Raw genomic sequence first — 18,269 nt, forward strand, 5'->3', positions numbered from 1 at the left:
TCCCGTGGTCCAATGCTGGGGCTTGCTGCATTACTGCTCCTGTGGCCCAATGCTGGGGCTTGCTGCATTACTGCTCCCGTGGTCCAATGCTGGGGCTTGTTGCATTACTGCTCCCGTGGTCCAATGCTGGGGCTTGCTGCATTACTGCTTCTGTGGTCCAATGCTGGGGCTTGTTGCATTACTGCTCCCGGTGGTCCGATGCTGAGGCTCGCTACGTTACTGCTCCCGGTGATCCAATGCTGAGGCTCGCTGTGTTACTGCTCCCAGTGGTCCAATGTTGGGGCTTGCTGCGTTACTGCTCTTGGTGGTCCAATGCTGAGGCTCACTACGTTACTGCTCTTGGTGGTCCAATGCTGCAGCTCACTGCATTACTGCTCCCAGTGGTCCAATGCTGAGGTTTTCTGCGTTACTGCTCCCGGTGGTCCAGAGCTTGGGCGGGGGAGGGTGGAGTTGGCTCCCTCGGCAGCTGTGTTCAGAGTGACCCTGTTCTGCCTCTTGCTGGTTGGATCCCAAACAGGTGTTTCAGGTCAAGGCTGCTCCCAGCTCCCTTGACATACCTGGCGAGGAATGTCAGGAACATGCGGGTTATACACGTGTATAGCGAGTGCATGGTTCCTTTGTGTGGGGAGAGTGAACAACAGCTCCACTGATAAGAGTAATTGTGCCTCACTCCTCTTTGCTTTAAACACCTCCAGAAACTTTACGTCCGCTTTACGCTCTTTTGGGTGACGTCAACGTAACCGCTTCTGAGGAAATCCTGCAAGCAGAAGATTTCCTCCGGTTTGAAGCAACAGCACTCGATCAGAATGCATTTCACAACAAAGCTGCAATCGATGGTCGATAACACCTTACACACTCTTGACTATTACCCTGATGGTGTTGCGCACCCCTTGGCCTGCTCCCCGGATAGTTTTTCCTGACATGGCGATGCGTTTGAGTGTTGATTTTTCCTCTGCTATTGGTTTTAGACCAAAGTCAGCATTGGGATCCACCAATCGTAGAAAGGATTGCAAGTCACACGGGCGTTAGACTGATGGCAGCATTAAGACTAAAATAAATTGACATGAACAGATATTACACTTGATCTTAGCTAAAAGGCCAAAAAGCAATGTGGCTTCCGGAACTTAGCGCACACTATACTGTCCCCCATTTTGGTGCGAATTGCCTGAAAAATGTTTCAATGGGAAAATGTATCTTTGCTTAATAAAGTGGAGATGAATTCCCCACCCAGTTCATGCTTCATGCATTGCCATTGGTCGTAGTGGTAAGAGGGTTCCGATTGGAACAGATAGATTTTTATTTAGAGGGAGCATTGGAGGCAGGATTAAATGATGGCTTGTGTGGAAAGGCTTATGTAACATTTTTAATTGTTCAACGGGGTCTTGGATATGGATCAGGGGAAGTTCCTGTCCCATTACATACGGTTGTTGCTCCAAGTCCTGCTGTTGCAACTCTCAGGCTGAAGCAAAATCATGCAGCAGCGCAGCAAAATTCAGGAGAGAAATGTAGACGTGTGTTGCAAAGCCCTGCTGAACCTATTGAGGCATCAGAAGCAGCAGATGGTATGACTCTAGTGGGCTCATGTACCTTGGTACAGTGCTCCTTGGCTGCGCTGCTTAGGAACCACAGAGCCACTTCACAATATGTGCAGAGGAAAGTCATTGCATCAATTAGATACGTGAGGGTTTACATCGGATTATATTGGATCTACGGCCCAACCAGTCCATGCCGGCGTTTATGCTCTACTCAAGCCTCTTCCCGTCTTTCCTCATCTAAATCTATCAGCATAACCCTCTATTCCCTTCTCCCTCATATGCTTGTCCAGCCTCCCCTTAAATGCATCGATACTCCTCGTTTCAACTGCTCCCTGAGGTGGTGAGTTCCACATTCTCACCACTCTTTGGTAAAGAAGTTTCTTCTGAATTCCCTATTGGATTTATTGGTGACTATCTTATATTGATGACCTCTAGTTATGCTCTTCCCCACAAGTGGAAACATTTGCTCTGTATCCACTCTATCAAAACTTTTCATAATTTTAAATACCTCTATTATGTCATCCCACAGCCTTCTTTTTACAAGAGAAAAGAGACCCAGTCTGTTCATCCTTTCCTGATTATGTAAACCCTTGACTTTCTGGTATCATCCTTGTAAATCTTCTCTGCATTCTCTCCCGTGCCTCTATATCCTTTTTATAATATGGTGACTAGAACTGTACGCAGTACTCCAAGTGTGGTCTATCCAACGTTCGATACAGGTCTAGCATAACTTCTCGACTTTTCAATTCTATCCTCTAGAAATAAACCCTAGTGCTTGGTTTGCTTATTTATAGCCTTGCTAACCTGTGTCGCAATTTTGTGATGTATGTCTGTGTATTCCGAGATCCCTTTGTTCCTTTACCCCACCCAGACTCTCGCCCTCCAAGTAATAAGTGACCTCCCTATTCTTCCTACCAAAATGTAATACCTCACATTTATCTGTGTTGGACTTCATTTGCCAATTATATGCATTCTGCGTTTATGAATGTCCACCTGTAATTTGTTGCAGTCCTCCTTAGTATTGACTATCCCCCCAATTTGGTGTCATCCGCAAATTTAGAAATTGTGTTTTTGATTCCAAAGTCTAAACTGTTAATATAAATTGTGAACAGCAGTGGTCCCAGAACCGATCCTTGTGGAACATCACTACCCACACTTCCAACCCAAAGGAACAAAGTCCATGGGATCACAACGGAAAGAGGCACACAAACAGGCTGTCCGGCCCAGCCAAGCCATGGCTTTATGCTGCACTCGCCCCTCAGCTAACTCTGTCCGCATGGCCCTCTATTCCCTTCTCCCTCAGCCTTGACCAGCCTCCCCTTTAATGTACTGATGGTTCTGAGCAGGCCGGGGGGGGGGCGAGGGAGTCGCTCGAGTCGAGGATGACTTGCTTCCACGCCCAAAGGTTCACAGGTGTTTCAGTGAAGGACCTAATATTCCAGATCCCGAACTACATCCTGAAGGGTGGAAGATGCCTGTGCGTGGATTTTTTTAATGAGTGGTGACCGTTGCACACCAGCCACCACACGGGCTTGACAGAGCTAGGTCTTGGTCCAGTGGCAAGGATTAACCAGGACAACTGGAGACCAGCTCTGCAGCACCGGCCTAGTGCGCGCACATATCGCAGTGTGGGCTGGCCCGTGCTGCCAATGGTGCTTGCAGGCCGGGGCCCACTCACACTGCTGGGCCAGGCCTCCACGCCGCTCCCTCACCCTCCCGGTCTGCCCCGATGGTGCTCGCAGGCCGGGGCCCGCAGACCGGGCCAGGCCTCCACGCCGCTCCCTCGCCCCCCCCGTCTGCCCTGATGGTGCTCGCAGGCCGGGGCCCGCACAGACTGGGCCAGGCTTCCACGCCGCTCCCTCGCCCCCAGGCCTGCCCCGAACCATCAGTACATTAAAGGGGAGGCTGGGTAAGGCTGAGGGAGAAGGGATCAGAGGGCCACGCGGACAGAGTTAGCTGAGGAGCGAGTGCAGCATCAAGCCATGGCCTGGCTGGGCCTGACGCCTGTCTGTGTGCATGTATCCCATGTGATCCATGAACTTTGCCTCTTTGGGTGGGGAGTGTCCACTCTGGCTGACCGTGGACACTGGCACTTGAGGCTTTTCTTCAAACCTCCTCCGGCCGGCGGGGGGCGCTGCGGGTCGGTCCTCCGGCCGGCGGGGGGCGCTGCGGGTCGGTCCTCCGGCCGGCGGGGGGCGCTGCGGCTCGGTTCTCCGGCCGGCGGGGGGCGCTGCGGCTCGGTTCTCCGGCCGGCGGGGGGCGCTGCGGGTCGGTCCTCCGGCTGGCGGGGGGCGCTGCGGCTCGGTTCTCCGGGCACTGTGCGCAGGCGCGGCCGGGCCTTGCTGCGGGTGCTGCAGGCGGTCGAGTTGTGGCCATGGCGGAGGAGCAGGCTGTGGAGCGGCGGAGCGAGGCCGAGGAGGAGCTGGAGGAGGAGGATGAAGATGAGGTGAGAGGCCAGGCCCCGGTGTTGGAACATGTCACAAAATGAGGGGGCGCGACAAGGTGGATGCGGAGAGGACAGTTCCTCACAGGGGGAGACTGGAACCAGGAGCATGGTCTCAGGGTAAGGGGCCGGCCATTTCAAACTGAGGAGAGGAGGAATCTCTTCTCCCAGAGCTTGTAAATCTCTGGGATTATGTGTCCCGGAGAGTGTGGAGGCCCGTCACTGAGCGAGATCGGGCGGGATAGTGGAGCAGAGGCTGATGGCCAGCCCGGGTCTCATTGGAAGGTGCAGCAGGCTCCAGGGGTCTTCTTATGTTCTTACTCCCCCTGATCATACCGTGCTCCCCTCCACACCCCCCCCCCCCCCGGGCCCCCTCCACCCCCCGGGCCCCCCTCCACACACCCCCCCCCCCCGGGCCCCCTCCACCCCCCGGGCCCCCCTCCACACACCCCCCCCCCCCGGGCCCCCCTCCACACCCCCCTCAGCCCTGCCTTACTCTCCCTCACTTTCCCCGAATGCTGGGAGTGACGGGGAATCACACTTCTGGTGCTGCAGGGCTCTATTTATCAAAGGGTTAATTCCGCTGAACCTTCTGTGCTTTCAGCTCGATGAATCCCTCACGGAAAGACTATGGGGTTTGACTGAGATGTTCCCTGAGAGCATGCGAAACGCCTCTGGGATTGCTGCAGATTGCTCAGTGACACTGGCCAAGAAATTCTACAGGTACGTGACAGTGCGGTGAGGTATCGGGGAATGGTGGACGGTGAGGTATCGGGGAACGGCGGGGCAGTGAGGTATCGGGGAATGGTGGACGGTGAGGTATCGGGGAATGGTGGGGCAGTGAGGTATCGGGGAATGGTGGGCAGTGAGGTATCGGGGAATGGTGGACGGTGAGGTATCGGGGAACGGTGGGGCAGTGAGGTATCGGGGAACGGTGGGGCAGTGAGGTATCGGGGAACGGCGGGGCAGTGAGGTATCGGGGAATGGTGGAGCAGTGAGGTATCGGGGAACGGCGGGGCAGTGAGGTATCGGGGAATGGTGGGCAGTGAGTTATCGGGGAATGGTGGACGGTGAGGTATCGGGGAATGGTGGGGCAGTGAGGTATCGGGGAATGGTGGGCAGTGAGTTATCGGGGAACGGTGGGGCAGTGAGGTATCGGGGAACGGTGGGGCAGTGAGGTATCGGGGAATGGTGGAGCAGTGAGGTATCGGGGAATGGTGGAGCAGTGAGGTATCGGAACGGCGGGCGGTGAGGTATCGGGGAATGGTGGGGCAGTGAGGTATCGGGGAATGGTGGGGCAGTGAGGTATCGGGGAATGGTGGGGCAGTGAGGTATCGGGGAATGGTGGGGCAGTGAGGTATCGGGGAATGGTGGGGCAGTGAGGTATCGGGGAACGGTGGGCAGTGAGGTATCGGGGAACGGTGGGGCAGTGAGGTATCGGGGAATGGTGGGGCAGTGAGGTATCGGGGAATGGTGGGGCAGTGAGGTATCGGAACGGCGGGCGGTGAGGTATCGGGGAATGGTGGGGCAGTGAGGTATCGGGGAATGGTGGGGCAGTGAGGTATCGGAACGGCGGGCGGTGAGGTATCGGGGAATGGTGGGGCAGTGAGGTATCGGGGAATGGTGGGGCAGTGAGGTATCGGGGAATGGTGGGGCAGTGAGGTATCGGGGAATGGTGGGGCAGTGAGGTATCGGGGAATGGTGGGGCAGTGAGGTATCGGGGAACGGTGGGCAGTGAGGTATCGGGGAACGGTGGGGCAGTGAGGTATCGGAACGGCGGGCGGTGAGGTATCGGGGAATGGCGGGGCAGTGAGGTATCGGGGAACGGCGGGGCAGTGAGGTATCGGAACGGCGGGCGGTGAGGTATCGGGGAACGGCGGGCGGTGAGGTATCGGGGAATGGCGGGGCAGTGAGGTATCGGGGAACGGCGGGGCAGTGAGGTATCGGGGAACGGTGGGGCAGTGAGGTATCGGGGAACGGTGGGGCAGTGAGGTATCGGGGAACGGTGGGGCAGTGAGGTATCGGGGAATGGTGGAGCAGTGAGGTATCGGAACGGCGGGCGGTGAGGTATCGGGGAATGGTGGGGCAGTGAGGTATCGGGGAATGGTGGGGCAGTGAGGTATCGGGGAATGGTGGGGCAGTGAGGTATCGGGGAATGGTGGGGCAGTGAGGTATCGGGGAATGGTGGGGCAGTGAGGTATCGGGGAATGGTGGGGCAGTGAGGTATCGGAACGGCGGGCGGTGAGGTATCGGGGAATGGTGGGGCAGTGAGGTATCGGGGAATGGTGGAGCAGTGAGGTATCGGGGAATGGTGGAGCAGTGAGGTATCGGAACGGCGGGCGGTGAGGTATCGGGGAATGGTGGGGCAGTGAGGTATCGGGGAATGGTGGGGCAGTGAGGTATCGGGGAATGGTGGGGCAGTGAGGTATCGGGGAATGGTGGGGCAGTGAGGTATCGGGGAATGGTGGGGCAGTGAGGTATCGGGGAATGGTGGGGCAGTGAGGTATCGGAACGGCGGGCGGTGAGGTATCGGGGAATGGTGGGGCAGTGAGGTATCGGGGAATGGTGGGGCAGTGAGGTATCGGGGAATGGTGGGGCAGAGAGGTATCGGGGAATGGTGGAGCAGTGAGGTATCGGAACGGCGGGCGGTGAGGTATCGGGGAATGGTGGGGCAGTGAGGTATCGGGGAATGGTGGGGCAGTGAGGTATCGGGGAACGGTGGGGCAGTGAGGTATCGGGGAATGGTGGGGCAGTGAGGTATCGGGGAATGGTGGGGCAGTGAGGTATCGGAACGGCGGGCGGTGAGGTATCGGGGAATGGTGGGGCAGTGAGGTATCGGGGAATGGTGGGGCAGTGAGGTATCGGGGAATGGTGGGGCAGTGAGGTATCGGGGAATGGTGGGGCAGTGAGGTATCGGGGAATGGTGGGGCAGTGAGGTATCGGGGAATGGTGGGGCAGTGAGGTATCGGGGAATGGTGGGGCAGTGAGGTATCGGGGAATGGTGGGGCAGTGAGGTATCGGGGAATGGTGGGGCAGTGAGGTATCGGGGAATGGTGGGGCAGTGAGGTATCGGAACGGCGGGCGGTGAGGTATCGGGGAACGGTGGGCGGTGCGGGAACGGTGGATGGTGCGGGATCGGGGAACGGTGGGCGGTGCGGAGTGTTTGATGGGAGAGTGTAGACGGATCTTCACTCTGTATCTAACCCCGTGCTGTACCTGCCCTGGGGGTGTTTGATGGGACAGTGTAGAGGGGGCTTTACTCTGTATCTAACCCGTGACATCATGCCCTGTATCCCAGTCCTGGGGGTTTCCATGATGTGTGGAGTGGACAGTGTCTGCTCCGTGTGAGGAGAGATGGTGTGTCCTGTGCTGTGGTGTTGGGCTCGGTGTTTATCCGGGATGTGATGTTTTCCAGGTTCACACGGGCGGCTCTGTGGGTGGGAACCACATCGTTTATGATCCTGGTCCTGCCGGTGGTGTTTGAAACTGAGAAATTGCAACTCGAACAGCAGCAAATCCAACAACAGAGACAGGTATGGAGCAGGCTGGGGAATGGGCATGGGTGGGGGGGGAATGGGCACGGGGGAGGGGCTGGAGAGGGGCACGGGGGGATGCGTGCTGGGGAATGGGCACGGGGAGGGGCTGGAGAGGGGCACGGGGGAGGGGCTGGGGAATGGGCACGAGGGAGGGGCTGGAGAGGGGCACGGGGGGATGCGTGCTGGGGGAGGGGCACGGGGAGGGGCTGGAGAGGGGCACGGGGGAGGGGCTGTGGAATGGGCACGGGGGAGGGGCTGGGTAACGGACACGGGGGAGGGGCACGGGGGGGAAATGGGCACGGGGGAGGGGATGGGGTGGGGCTGGGTAACAGGCACGGGGGGAGGGGCTGGGGAACGGGCATGGGGGGAGGGGCTGGGGATGCGCACGGGGGGGTGGGCGGGGCTGGGCACGGGGGGAGAGGCTGGAGATTGGGCACGGGGGTGGGGCTTTCAAAGCTGCTAAACCTTTAATACTTCCTCTCTCTCTTTATTTCATCCAGAATATCACACACCTCCTCGATTGCAGTATCTGCATTGCCCCTTTCCTTTGTGAAAAAAGACGCAAAGTATTCATTAAGAACCCTTCCAACATCTTCCACCTTCACACAAAGATTATCCTCATGGTCTCTAATTGGCCCTACCCTTTCTTTACTAACCTCTTGCTCTTAATATATTCATAGAACATCTTTGGGTTTTCCTTAATTTTACTGGCCAACAATTTTTCAAGCTCTCTTAGCATTCCTAATATCCTTTTTAATTTTACCTCTGAACTTTCTATATTCCTCCAAAGATTCTATAATATTTAGCCGTTGATATAGGACATAAGCTTCCCTTTTTTTCTTAATCCTTCCCTGTAAGTCCCCAGACATACAGGGGGCTCTAGAATTATTATTCCCACCCTTTTTCTTTAAGGGCACATGTTTGGCCTGAGCCTTCCGGATCGCCTCCTTGAATGCCTCCCACTGTTCCGACACTGATTTACCCACAAGTAACTGTTTCCAGTCCACTGTGGCCAAATCATTCTTCAACTTAGCAAAATTAGCTTTTCCCCAATTCGGGACTTTTATTCCTGGTCTATCCTTGTCCTTATCCATAACTAACTTGAATCTTACTGAATTATCGTCACTGGCACCCAAGTGCTCTCCTACTAATACCCCTTCAACCTGCCCAGCTTCATGTCCCAAAACTAAATCCAGAACTGCTCCCCCTCTTGTGTTCGGCTTGTTACATACTGACTAAAAAAGTTCTCAATGCATTTTAAGAATTCCGTACCCTCTATACCCTTCATACTATATTTGTCCCAATCAATATTTGGATAGTTAAAATCCCCTACTATTACTGCCCTATGGTTTTTGGACTTCACAGCAATTTGCCGACATATTTGCTCCTCTATCTCCCTCCCACTGTTTGGGGGTCTATAATACACACCCAGCAGTGTGATCGCCCCTTTTTTATGTTTCAGTTTGACCCATATGGCCTCATTTGATGATCCCTCTAACATATCATCCCTCCTCACCGCTGTAATGGTTTCTTTAATCAGTTCAGCAACCCCCCCTTTTACCCCCCTCTCTATCTTGTCTAAAAATCCTGTAACCAGGAATATTGAGCTGCCAAACCTGCCCCTCTTTCAGCCATGTCTCTGTAATGGCTATAATGTCATACTCCCAAGTGTCTACCTGTGCCCTTAGCTCATACGCCTTATTCGCTATACTCCTTGCGTAAAAGTAAATACCATTCAGCACAGGAAGACCTCCTTGATTACTACTTACTAACCCTTGTTTCTTCTGTCTTGCAGATTCACTTTCTAAATTCTTGCCATCCAATTTCTGCTTTACTTCCTTCCCTCTTGAATTTGTTCTCAGGTTCCCATCCCCCTGCCAAGCTAGATTAAACTCTCCCCAACAGCACTAGCAAAACTCCCCGCGAGGATATTGGTCCCGGCACTGTTGAGGTGCAACCCGTCCGGTTTGTCCAGGTCCCATCTCCCCCAAAAGCGGTCCCAATGCTTCAGGAATTTAAAGCCCTCCTTCCTACACCAACTTTCCAGCCACGTGTTCATCCTCTCTATCCTTTTATTCTTATACTCATTAGCTCGTGGCACCAGTAGTAACCCGGAGATTACTACCTTTTGAGGTCCTGTTTTTTAATCTAGCTCCCTAAACTCTGTCTGCAGGACCTAATCCCTCTTCCTATTGGTAGAGGGATTAGGGTATTGGTCCCGATGTGGACCACGACCTCTGGCTGTTCACCCTCTCTCCCCCCAGAATGCCCTGCTCTGTGACATCTTTGATCCTGGCACCAGGGAGGCAACATACCATCCTGGAGTCACGTCTGCGGCCGCAGAAACACCTGTCTGCTCCCCGACGATTGAATCCCCGACCACTACAGCTCTCTGATTCTTCGTCCCTCCCCCCTGTGCAGCTGAGCCACCCGTGGTGTCTTGGACTTGGCTCTAGCTGTACTCCCCAGAGGCATTATCGCCCCCACCGGTGCTCAGAAGAGAATATCGGTTTGAAAGTGAGATGGACTAGGGAGGGCAGGGCGGGGTGGGGGGGTGGAGTTTGCACGCTTTTAAGCTACGGGGTGACCACCTCCTGAAACGTGTTGTCCACGTAGCTCTCAGCCTCACGGATGCACCATGTTGACTCCAGCAGTTGAAGCCGGAGACACCTCCTGCACACGTCCAGGACTTCCCACATGTCGCAGGACATGTACTCCACAGGACTGAGATGCCTTGCCATCCCTCTAGTTAGACTTATCGAATTAAAATCTAATTATGATTTTCTAAATGTCCTGCTATTACTTCCTTAATAATGGACTAAGTGGACTGGGAAGATAGATTGGGGGATGGGAACCAATGTAGGGAGACGGGGGGAAGTAGAACGGGGGCAGAAGCAAAAGATAGAAAGAAGAAAAATAAAAGTGGAGGGCAGAGAAACCCAAGGCGAAAAGCAAAAAGGGCCACATTGCAGCAAAATTCTAAAGGGGCAAAGCATGTTAGAAAGACAAGCCTGAAGGCTCTGTGCCTCAATGCGAGGAGTTTTCGGAATAAGGTGGACGAATTAACTGCGCAGATAGCAGTTAACGGATATGATGTAACTGACATCACGGAGACATGGCTCCAGGGTGACCAAGGCTGGGAACTCAACATCCAGGGGTATTCAACATTTAGGAAGGATAGACAGAAAGGAAAAGGAGGTGGGATGGCGTTGCTGGTTAAAGAGGAAATTAATGCAATTGTAAGGAAGGACATTAGCTTGGATGATGTGGAATTGGTATGGGTGGAGCTATGGAATACCAAAGGGCAGAAAACGCTAATGGGAGTTGTGTACAGACCACCAAACAGTAGTAGTGAGGTTGGGGACAGCATTAAACAAGAAATTAGGGATGTGTGCAATAAAGGTTATCATGGGTGACTTTAATCTACATATTGACTGGGCTAACCAAACTGGTAGCAATGAGGTAAAGGAGGATTTCCTGGAGTGTATTAGGGATGGTTTTCTAGACCAATATGTCGAGGAACCAACTAGGGGGCTGACCATCCTAGACTGGGTGATGTGCAATGAGAAAAGACTAATTAGCAATCTTGTTGTGCGAGGCCCCTTGGGGAAGAGTGACCATAATATGGTAGAATTTTTTATTAAGATGGAAAGTGACACAATTAATCAAGAAACTAGGGTCCTAAACTTAAGGAAAGCTAACTTCGACGGCATGAGGCGTGAATTGGCTAGAATAGACTGGGAAATGATACTTAAAGGGTTGATGGTGGATAGGCAATGGCAAATATTTAAAGATCACATGGATGAACTTCAGCAATTGTACATCCCTGCCTGGAGTTAAAATAAAACGGGGAAGGTGGCTCAACCGTGGCTAACAAGGGAAATCAAGCATGTAAATTGGCCAGAAAAAGCAGCAAACCTGAGGACTGGGAGAAATTTGGAATTCAGCAGAAGAGGACAGAGAGTTTAATTAAGAGGGGGGAAAATAGAGTACGGGAACATAAAAACTGACTGTAGAAGCTTCTATAGATTGTGAAGAGAAAAGGATTAGTGAAGACAAACGTCGGTCCCTTGCAGTCGGATACAGGTGAATTTATAATGGGGAACAAAGAAATGGCAGACCAATTGAACAAATACTTTGGGTTCTGTCTTCACGAAGGAAGACGCAAATAACCTCCGGAAATACTAGGGGACAGTGGGTCTAGTGAGAAGGAGGAACCGAAGGATATCCTTATTAGGCGAGAAATTGATGGGATTGAAGGCCGATAAATCCCTGGGGCCTGATAGTCTGTATCCCAGAGTACTTAAGGAAGTGGCCCTAGAAATAGTGGATGCATTGGTGATCATTTTCCACCAGTCTATTGACTCTGGATCAGTTCCTATGGACTGGAGGGCAGCTAATGTAACACCACTTTTTAAAAAGGGAGGCAGAGAGAAAGCAGGTAATTATAGCCTGACATCAGTAGTGGAGAAAATGTTGGAATCAATTGTTAAGGAAGAAATAGCAGCGCATCTGGAAAGCAGTGACCGGATCGGCCCAAGTCAGCATGGATTTATGAAAGGGAAATCATGCTTGACAAATCTTCTAGAATTTTTTGAGGATGTAACTAGTAGAGTAGACAAGGGAGAACCAGTGGATGTGGTGTATTTGGACTTTCAAAAGGCTTTTGACAAGGTCCCACACAAGAGATTGGTGTGCAAAATCAAAGCACATGGTATTGGGGGGTAATATACTGACGTAGATAGAGAACTGGTTGGCAGACAGGAAGCAGAGAGTCGGGATAAACGGGTCTTTTTCAGAATGGCAGGCAGTGACTAGTGGAGTGCCGCAGGGCTCAGTGCTGGGACCCCAGCTCTTTACAATATACGTCAATGATTTAGACGAAGGAATTGAGTGTAATATCTCCAAGTTTGCACATGACACCAAACTGGGTGGCGGTGTGAGCTGTGAGGGGGACGCTAAGGCTGCAGGGTGACTTGGACAGATTAGGTGAGTGGGCAAATGCATGGCAGATGCAGTATAATGTGGATAAATGTGAGGTTATCCATTTTGGGGGCAAAAACACGAAGACAGAATATTATCTGAATGGCGGCAAATTAGGAAAAGGGGAGGTGCAACGAGACCTGGATGTCATGGTTCATCAGTCATTGAAAGTTGGCATGCAGGTACAGCAGGTGGTGAAGAAGGCAAATGATGTGTTGGCCTTCATAGCGAGGGGATTTGAGTATCGGAGCAGAGAGATGTTACTGCAGTTGTACAAGTCCTTGGTGAGGCCTCACCTGGAATATTGTGTTCAGTTTTGGTCTCCTAATCTGAGGAAGGACATTCTTGCTATTGAGGGAGTGCAGCGAAGATTCACAAGACTGATTCCCGGGATGGCAGGACTGTCATATGAGGAGAGACGGGATCAACTGGGTCTTTATACATTGGAGTTTAGAAGGATGAGAGGGGATCTCATAGAAACATATAAGATTCTGACGGGACGGGACAGGTTAGATGCGGATAGAATGTTCCCGATGTTGGGGAAGTCCAGAACTAGGGGACACACTCTTAGGATAAGTGGTAGGCCATTTAGAACTGAGATGAGGAGAAACTTCTTCACTCAGAGAGTTGTTAACCTGTGGAATTCCCTGCCGCAGAGAGTTGTTGATGCCAGTTCATTGGATATATTCAAGAGGGAGTTAGATATGGCCCTTACGGCTAAAGGGGTATGGAGAGAAAGCAGGAAAGGGGTACTGAGTGAATGATCAGCCATGATCTTTTTGAATGGTGGTGCAGGCTCGAAGGGCCGAATGGCCTACACCTGCACCTATTTTTTATGTTTCTATTAAAGACTAAGATGGTAGATAAGCAGTGGCAGACATTTAAGGAACTATTTCATAACTCTCAGTAAAGATATATTCCAGTGAGAAAGAAAGACTCAGAAGGATGAACCATTTGTGGCTAACTAAGGAAGTTAATTGAGTACGGTATCAAATTGAAACAAAGGCAAACAATGTTGCGATGATTCGTGATAGGCCAGAGGATTGGGACATTTTTAGAAACCAACAAAGGACGACTAAAATGATGATAAAGAGGGAGCAGATAGATTATAAAAGTAAACTCGCTTCTACAGGTATATAAAAAGGAAGAGACTAGCTAAAGTAAAAGTTGGTCCCTTAGAGGACGAGATTGGGGAATTAAGAAAACAGTAGTGGGACATTTGAAAAAGCACAATGCAGTCAGGCAGAGTCAGCATGGTTTTATGAAAGAGAAATCATGTTTGACAAATTTGCTGGAGCTCTTTGAGGATGTAACGAGCGGAATGGATAAGGGGGAACCAGTGGATGTGGTGTATTTGGATTTGCAGAAGACATTTGATAAGATGCCACATAAAAGGTTATTGCACCAGGTAAAGCTCACGGTGTTGGGGGTAATATAGAGGATTGACTAACTAACAGAAAACAGAGTGTCAGGATAAATGGGTCATTTTCCGGTTGGCAAACAGTAACTAGTGGGGTGCTGCAGGATCAGTGCTGGGTCCTCAACTATTTACAATCTATATGAATGACTTGGATGAGGGGACCGAGTGTAATGTAACCAAGTTTACTGAGGGAAAGCAAATCGTGAGGAGGACAGAAAAAACCTGCAGAGGGACATAGACAGGCTGTGAGTGGGCAGGTGGGGTATAGTGTGGGAAATGTGAGGTTATCCACTTTGACAGAAAGAATAGAAGTGCAAATTATTTTTTAAATCAAGAAAAATTACAAAATGCTGCAGTATAGAGGGACCTGGGGATCCTTGTGCATGAAACACAAAACGTTAGTATGCAGGTACAGCAAGTAATCAGGAAGGCCAATGGAATGTTGGCCTTTATTGCAAGGGGGATAGAGTATAAAAGCAGAGAAGTCCTGCTACAACTGTACAGGGTATTGGTGAGGCCACACCTGGAGTACTGTGTACAGTGTTGGTCTCCGTATTTAAGGAAGGAAATACTTGCATTGGAGTCTGTTCAGAGAAGGTTCACTAGGTTGATTCCAGAGATGAGGGAGTTGACTTATGAAGATAGGTTGAGTAGGTTGGGCCTATACACATTGGAGACATGAAGAATGAGAGATGATCTTATTGAAACATAAGATAATGAGGGGGCTCGACAAGGTGGATGCAGAGAGGATATTTCCACTAATAGGGGAAACTAAAACTAGGGGACATAGTCTCAGAATAAGGAGCTGCCCATTTAAAACTGAGTTGAGGAGGAATTTCTTCTCCCAGAGGGTTGTAAATCTGGGATTCTCTGCCCGAGAGGTCTGTGGAGGCTGGGTCATTAAATATATTTAACATGGAGATAAACAGATTTTTGAGCGATAAGGGAGTAAAGGCTTTTGCGGAGTGGGCAGGGAAGTGGAGCTGAGGCCATGATCAGATCATGTTGAATGGCGGAGCAGGCTCAAGGGGCCAAATGGCCGAGTCCTGCTCCTGTTTGTTATGTTGTTATGAAACATGCAAGATTCCTTCAGGGCTTGACAGGGTAGATGCAGGGAGGATGTTTCCTCTGGCTGGGGAGTCTAGAACCAGGGGTCACAGTCCCAGAATAAGGGATCAGCCATTTAGGACTGAGATGAGGAGAAACTTCCCTGACAGACATTAATGAACTAGCTGGGTTTTTCCGACAATCCGGTAGTTACATGGTCATCATTACTAGATTTTTAATTCTAGATTTATTTCATTAACTAAATTTAAATTCCCTAGCTGCCGTGGTGGGATTTGAACTCGTGTCTCTGGATAATTAGTCCAGTGATGTTATCACTATGCGACCATTTCCCCGAGATGAGCGAGTGGACTGGTGAGGTGCAGGCAGGTTACTGGAGTTGGTAGAGGTGATGGGTATGGTGCGAGCAAGGGACATAAAGACACGGTCTGATACTCAGAAGTTTGGTGTTAGATTGGAGGACATGAGAGCCTGTAGACAGGCGGGAGGAGGTTAGAGGATGTGGGGGAGGCGGGTTGTGAGACCTGGTGGGACGGGAGGGAGACTGGGGTGGGACCGGGTTGGTGGTGGAGCGGGGATTGTGAGACCGGGCAGGCGTGGGACAGGAGGTGGGTGTTGGGGGGGTGAGTGTACGTGACTTTTTTTGTAGTTTAATTTCTGTTGTCTCCTAACCTGATGTTTTTTTGCTTGCAGATCCTGTTGGGTCCAAACACGGGAATGTCTGGTGGGCTGCCGGGCATGCTGCCATCGCCAGTTCCAGGGAAAATATAATGGCTCAGACACCCTGAGTGGGAACTGCTGGTGGAGGGGGCGGGGGGGTGGGGTGTTAAGAGGTTGATGTACTTTGGGGGAGGGGATGTGACACCATGATCAGACAGTGTGTCTTCAGCCCATCGCCAGGGAGACTCGACTTAGTCCTCACGTCTGTGCACACTGCTAGCTGGGGGTAGGGAATTGGAACCAAAATCTGATGGATCAGTCATGGGAGGGGGTGGGGCAGCTCAGTGGGTTCTCCGAGCCCTATTGCTGATGCATTGCAACCCGTGTATGAGGCATCTTCCATCACCACGAGTCATTCCTCCTGGAACATTGGGTGTTGAGTGTGAAGTCGTTTTTGGCAGGTTGGATGCACAGCTGTGCCCGGGAGGGTGGGCGAGGGAGGGAGGGAGCTGTGCTCCAGGGTGGGGGGCGGGGGGGCTGGTAAGAGAGAGAGAGAGCTGTGTCCTGGAGGGGAGGTGTGCCCCTGGGGGGGGAGGGGGGGAGAGCTGTGCCCTGGAGGGGAGCGGGGGGGAGGTGTGCCCCTGGGGGGATGGGGGAGAGGGGGAGAGAGAGAGAGCTGTGCCCTGGAGGGGAGCGGGGGGGAGGTGTGCCCCTGGGGGGAGGGGGAGAGAGAGCTGTGCCCTGGAGAGGAGTGGGGGGGAGGTGTGCCCCTGGGGGGGGTGGGGGGTGGCGGAGGGGAAGAGAGCGAGCGAGAGAGCTGTGCCCTGGAGGGGAGTGGGGGCGAGGTGTGCCTCTGGGGGGGTGGGGGAGGAAGAGAGAGAGAGAGAGAGAGAGAGAGAGCTGTGCCCTGGAGGAGAGTGGGGGGGGAGGTGTGCCCCTGGGGGTGGGGGGGGGGGGAAGGAGGGGAAGAGAGAGAGAGAGAGAGAGAGAGAGAGAGAGGTGTCCCCACAGCCCGGCCTAACAGCCGGCACCTCACTACCGCAAGAGACTTCCCTGCCTCCTGCAGCCTGACCTCCCTCCCTCCAAACCCGGGTAGATGGCTCGGGGGGCCGTATCAGCTGCTTGGCCCGGTACCGGTGTGCAGTGGGACAGCGGAGGTGCAGACGTAGCCGGTCGGATCACTGTCGAGTCTGCAGGGTTCAGAAGCTTGGGCGGATTGTACTTCATTGAGTTCACCGGAGACTGGGGAATCCTCCACTGCACATCACACAGAGAAGAGATCGGTTTCAACGTACTGCCTGGGGAAATGACGTGAAGTTACTGTTGAACTGTTTGACTTGTACTTGTAGTTTAATAAACACTTGATGCCAGATTGTGAGGGATTTAATCTTCCTGAGTAAAGGGAGGAGCAAGCGCCGGCAGCTGTCGGGGCCCAGGTTTCCGCTCCACTGTCCCCGCGCTGCTGCTGTCAGGGGTGCTGGGAGATGAAGGGATTCAGGGCCAACCAAGCCAAATACAGCCGTTGGTCTAATGCTCTGCACAGTGCCACCAGGGATGGGCAGAAGATGCAGCCTCACCCACTGCAGCGCCAATGGGGCATTGCTCACGGAGGGGCACTCGCTTGCCTGTTTGGGCCTCTCACTAATGCACAATTCGATAAACAGTAACGTGATGTTAGACGCTGGGGTATCGCCTCTGAAGTTTAGGTCCAAACGCAGCCCAGAGTGACTGGATCAAGGTCGGTCTTTGCTGACATGCCCAGTGTGAGCACTCTGGTCCCAGCTCTCAGTGGCTACAAGCCCACAGTGCTAAACTGCCTCTCATTCAGATCAATCGACAATCTCAGTGGGAAATAGAATATCATGCTGGAGTAATCGTGTTTGGCCTGATGTAGGTACTCATGCACATCATTGGGACAGTGTAGAGGGAGCTTTACTCTGTATCTAACCCCATGCTGTACCTGCCCTGGGAGTGTTTGATGGGACAGTGTAGGGGGAGCTTTACTCTGTATCTAACCCGTGCTATACCTACCCTGGGAGTGTTTGATGGGGCAGTGCAGAGGGAGCTTTACTCTGCATCTAACATGCACTGTACCTGCCCTGGGAGTGTTTGATGGGACAGTGTAGAGGGAGCTTTACTCTGTATCTAACCCCCTGTACCGGCCCTGGGAGTGTTTGATGGGACAGCGTAGAGGGAGCTTTACTCTATCTAACTCATGCTGTACCTGCCCTGGGAGTGTTTGATGGGACAGTGCCGAGGGAGCTTTACCCTGCATCTAACCCTGTGCTGTACCTGCCCTGGGAGTGTTTGATGGGGCAGTGCAGAGGGAGTTTTACTTTGTATCTAACACGCACTGTACCTGCCCTGGGAGTGTTTGATGGGACAGTGTAGAGGGAGTTTTACTCTTGTCTCTAACACGCACTGTACCTGCCCTGGGAGTGTTTGATGGGACAGTGTAGAGGGAGTTTTACTCTTGTCTCTAACACGCACTGTACCTGCCCTGGGAGTGTTTGATGGGATAGTGTCGAGGGAGTTTTACTCTGTCTCTAATCCCGTGCTGTATCTGCCCTGGGAGTGTGAGACTGACACTGTGCCTGAAATGGAATGAGTTCCAATCCCAGCTTGAT

The 18,269-nt window shown here is 52.4% G+C and overlaps 1 protein-coding gene and 1 pseudogene across 1 annotated transcript; one reads left to right on the plus strand and one right to left on the minus strand.

Annotated features, from left to right (window-relative positions):
• Nucleotides 1-981: 981 nt before the first annotated feature.
• On the minus strand, nucleotides 982-1,110 carry LOC139230715 (U2 spliceosomal RNA; annotated as a pseudogene).
• Nucleotides 1,111-3,839: 2,729 nt separating this feature from the next.
• tomm22 (translocase of outer mitochondrial membrane 22 homolog (yeast)) lies at nucleotides 3,840-16,146 on the plus strand. The gene is made up of 4 exons (XM_070862301.1): nucleotides 3,840-3,981; nucleotides 4,583-4,701; nucleotides 7,394-7,511; nucleotides 15,676-16,146. The coding sequence occupies exons 1-4, from the start codon at nucleotides 3,910-3,912 to the stop codon at nucleotides 15,751-15,753; spliced, it is 387 nt and encodes a 128-aa protein (XP_070718402.1). The 5' UTR covers nucleotides 3,840-3,909; the 3' UTR covers nucleotides 15,754-16,146.
• Nucleotides 16,147-18,269: the final 2,123 nt, after the last annotated feature.

This window comes from Pristiophorus japonicus, chromosome 19 (genome assembly GCF_044704955.1).
Source record: "Pristiophorus japonicus isolate sPriJap1 chromosome 19, sPriJap1.hap1, whole genome shotgun sequence".
NCBI classification, from domain to species: Eukaryota; Metazoa; Chordata; class Chondrichthyes; family Pristiophoridae; genus Pristiophorus; species Pristiophorus japonicus.

What these genes read in the sequence shown, in the direction of transcription:
- tomm22 (XM_070862301.1), top strand. Translation starts at nt 3,910, where the DNA reads ATGGCGGAGGAGCAGGCTGTGGAGCGGCGGAGCGAGGCCGAGGAGGAG. An exon ending in AGGAGGAGGATGAAGATGAG is followed by an intron (nt 3,982 to 4,582) that starts GTGAGAGGCCAG and finishes CTGTGCTTTCAG; the next exon opens with CTCGATGAATCCCTCACGGA. An exon ending in CTGGCCAAGAAATTCTACAG is followed by an intron (nt 4,702 to 7,393) that starts GTACGTGACAGT and finishes GATGTTTTCCAG; the next exon opens with GTTCACACGGGCGGCTCTGT.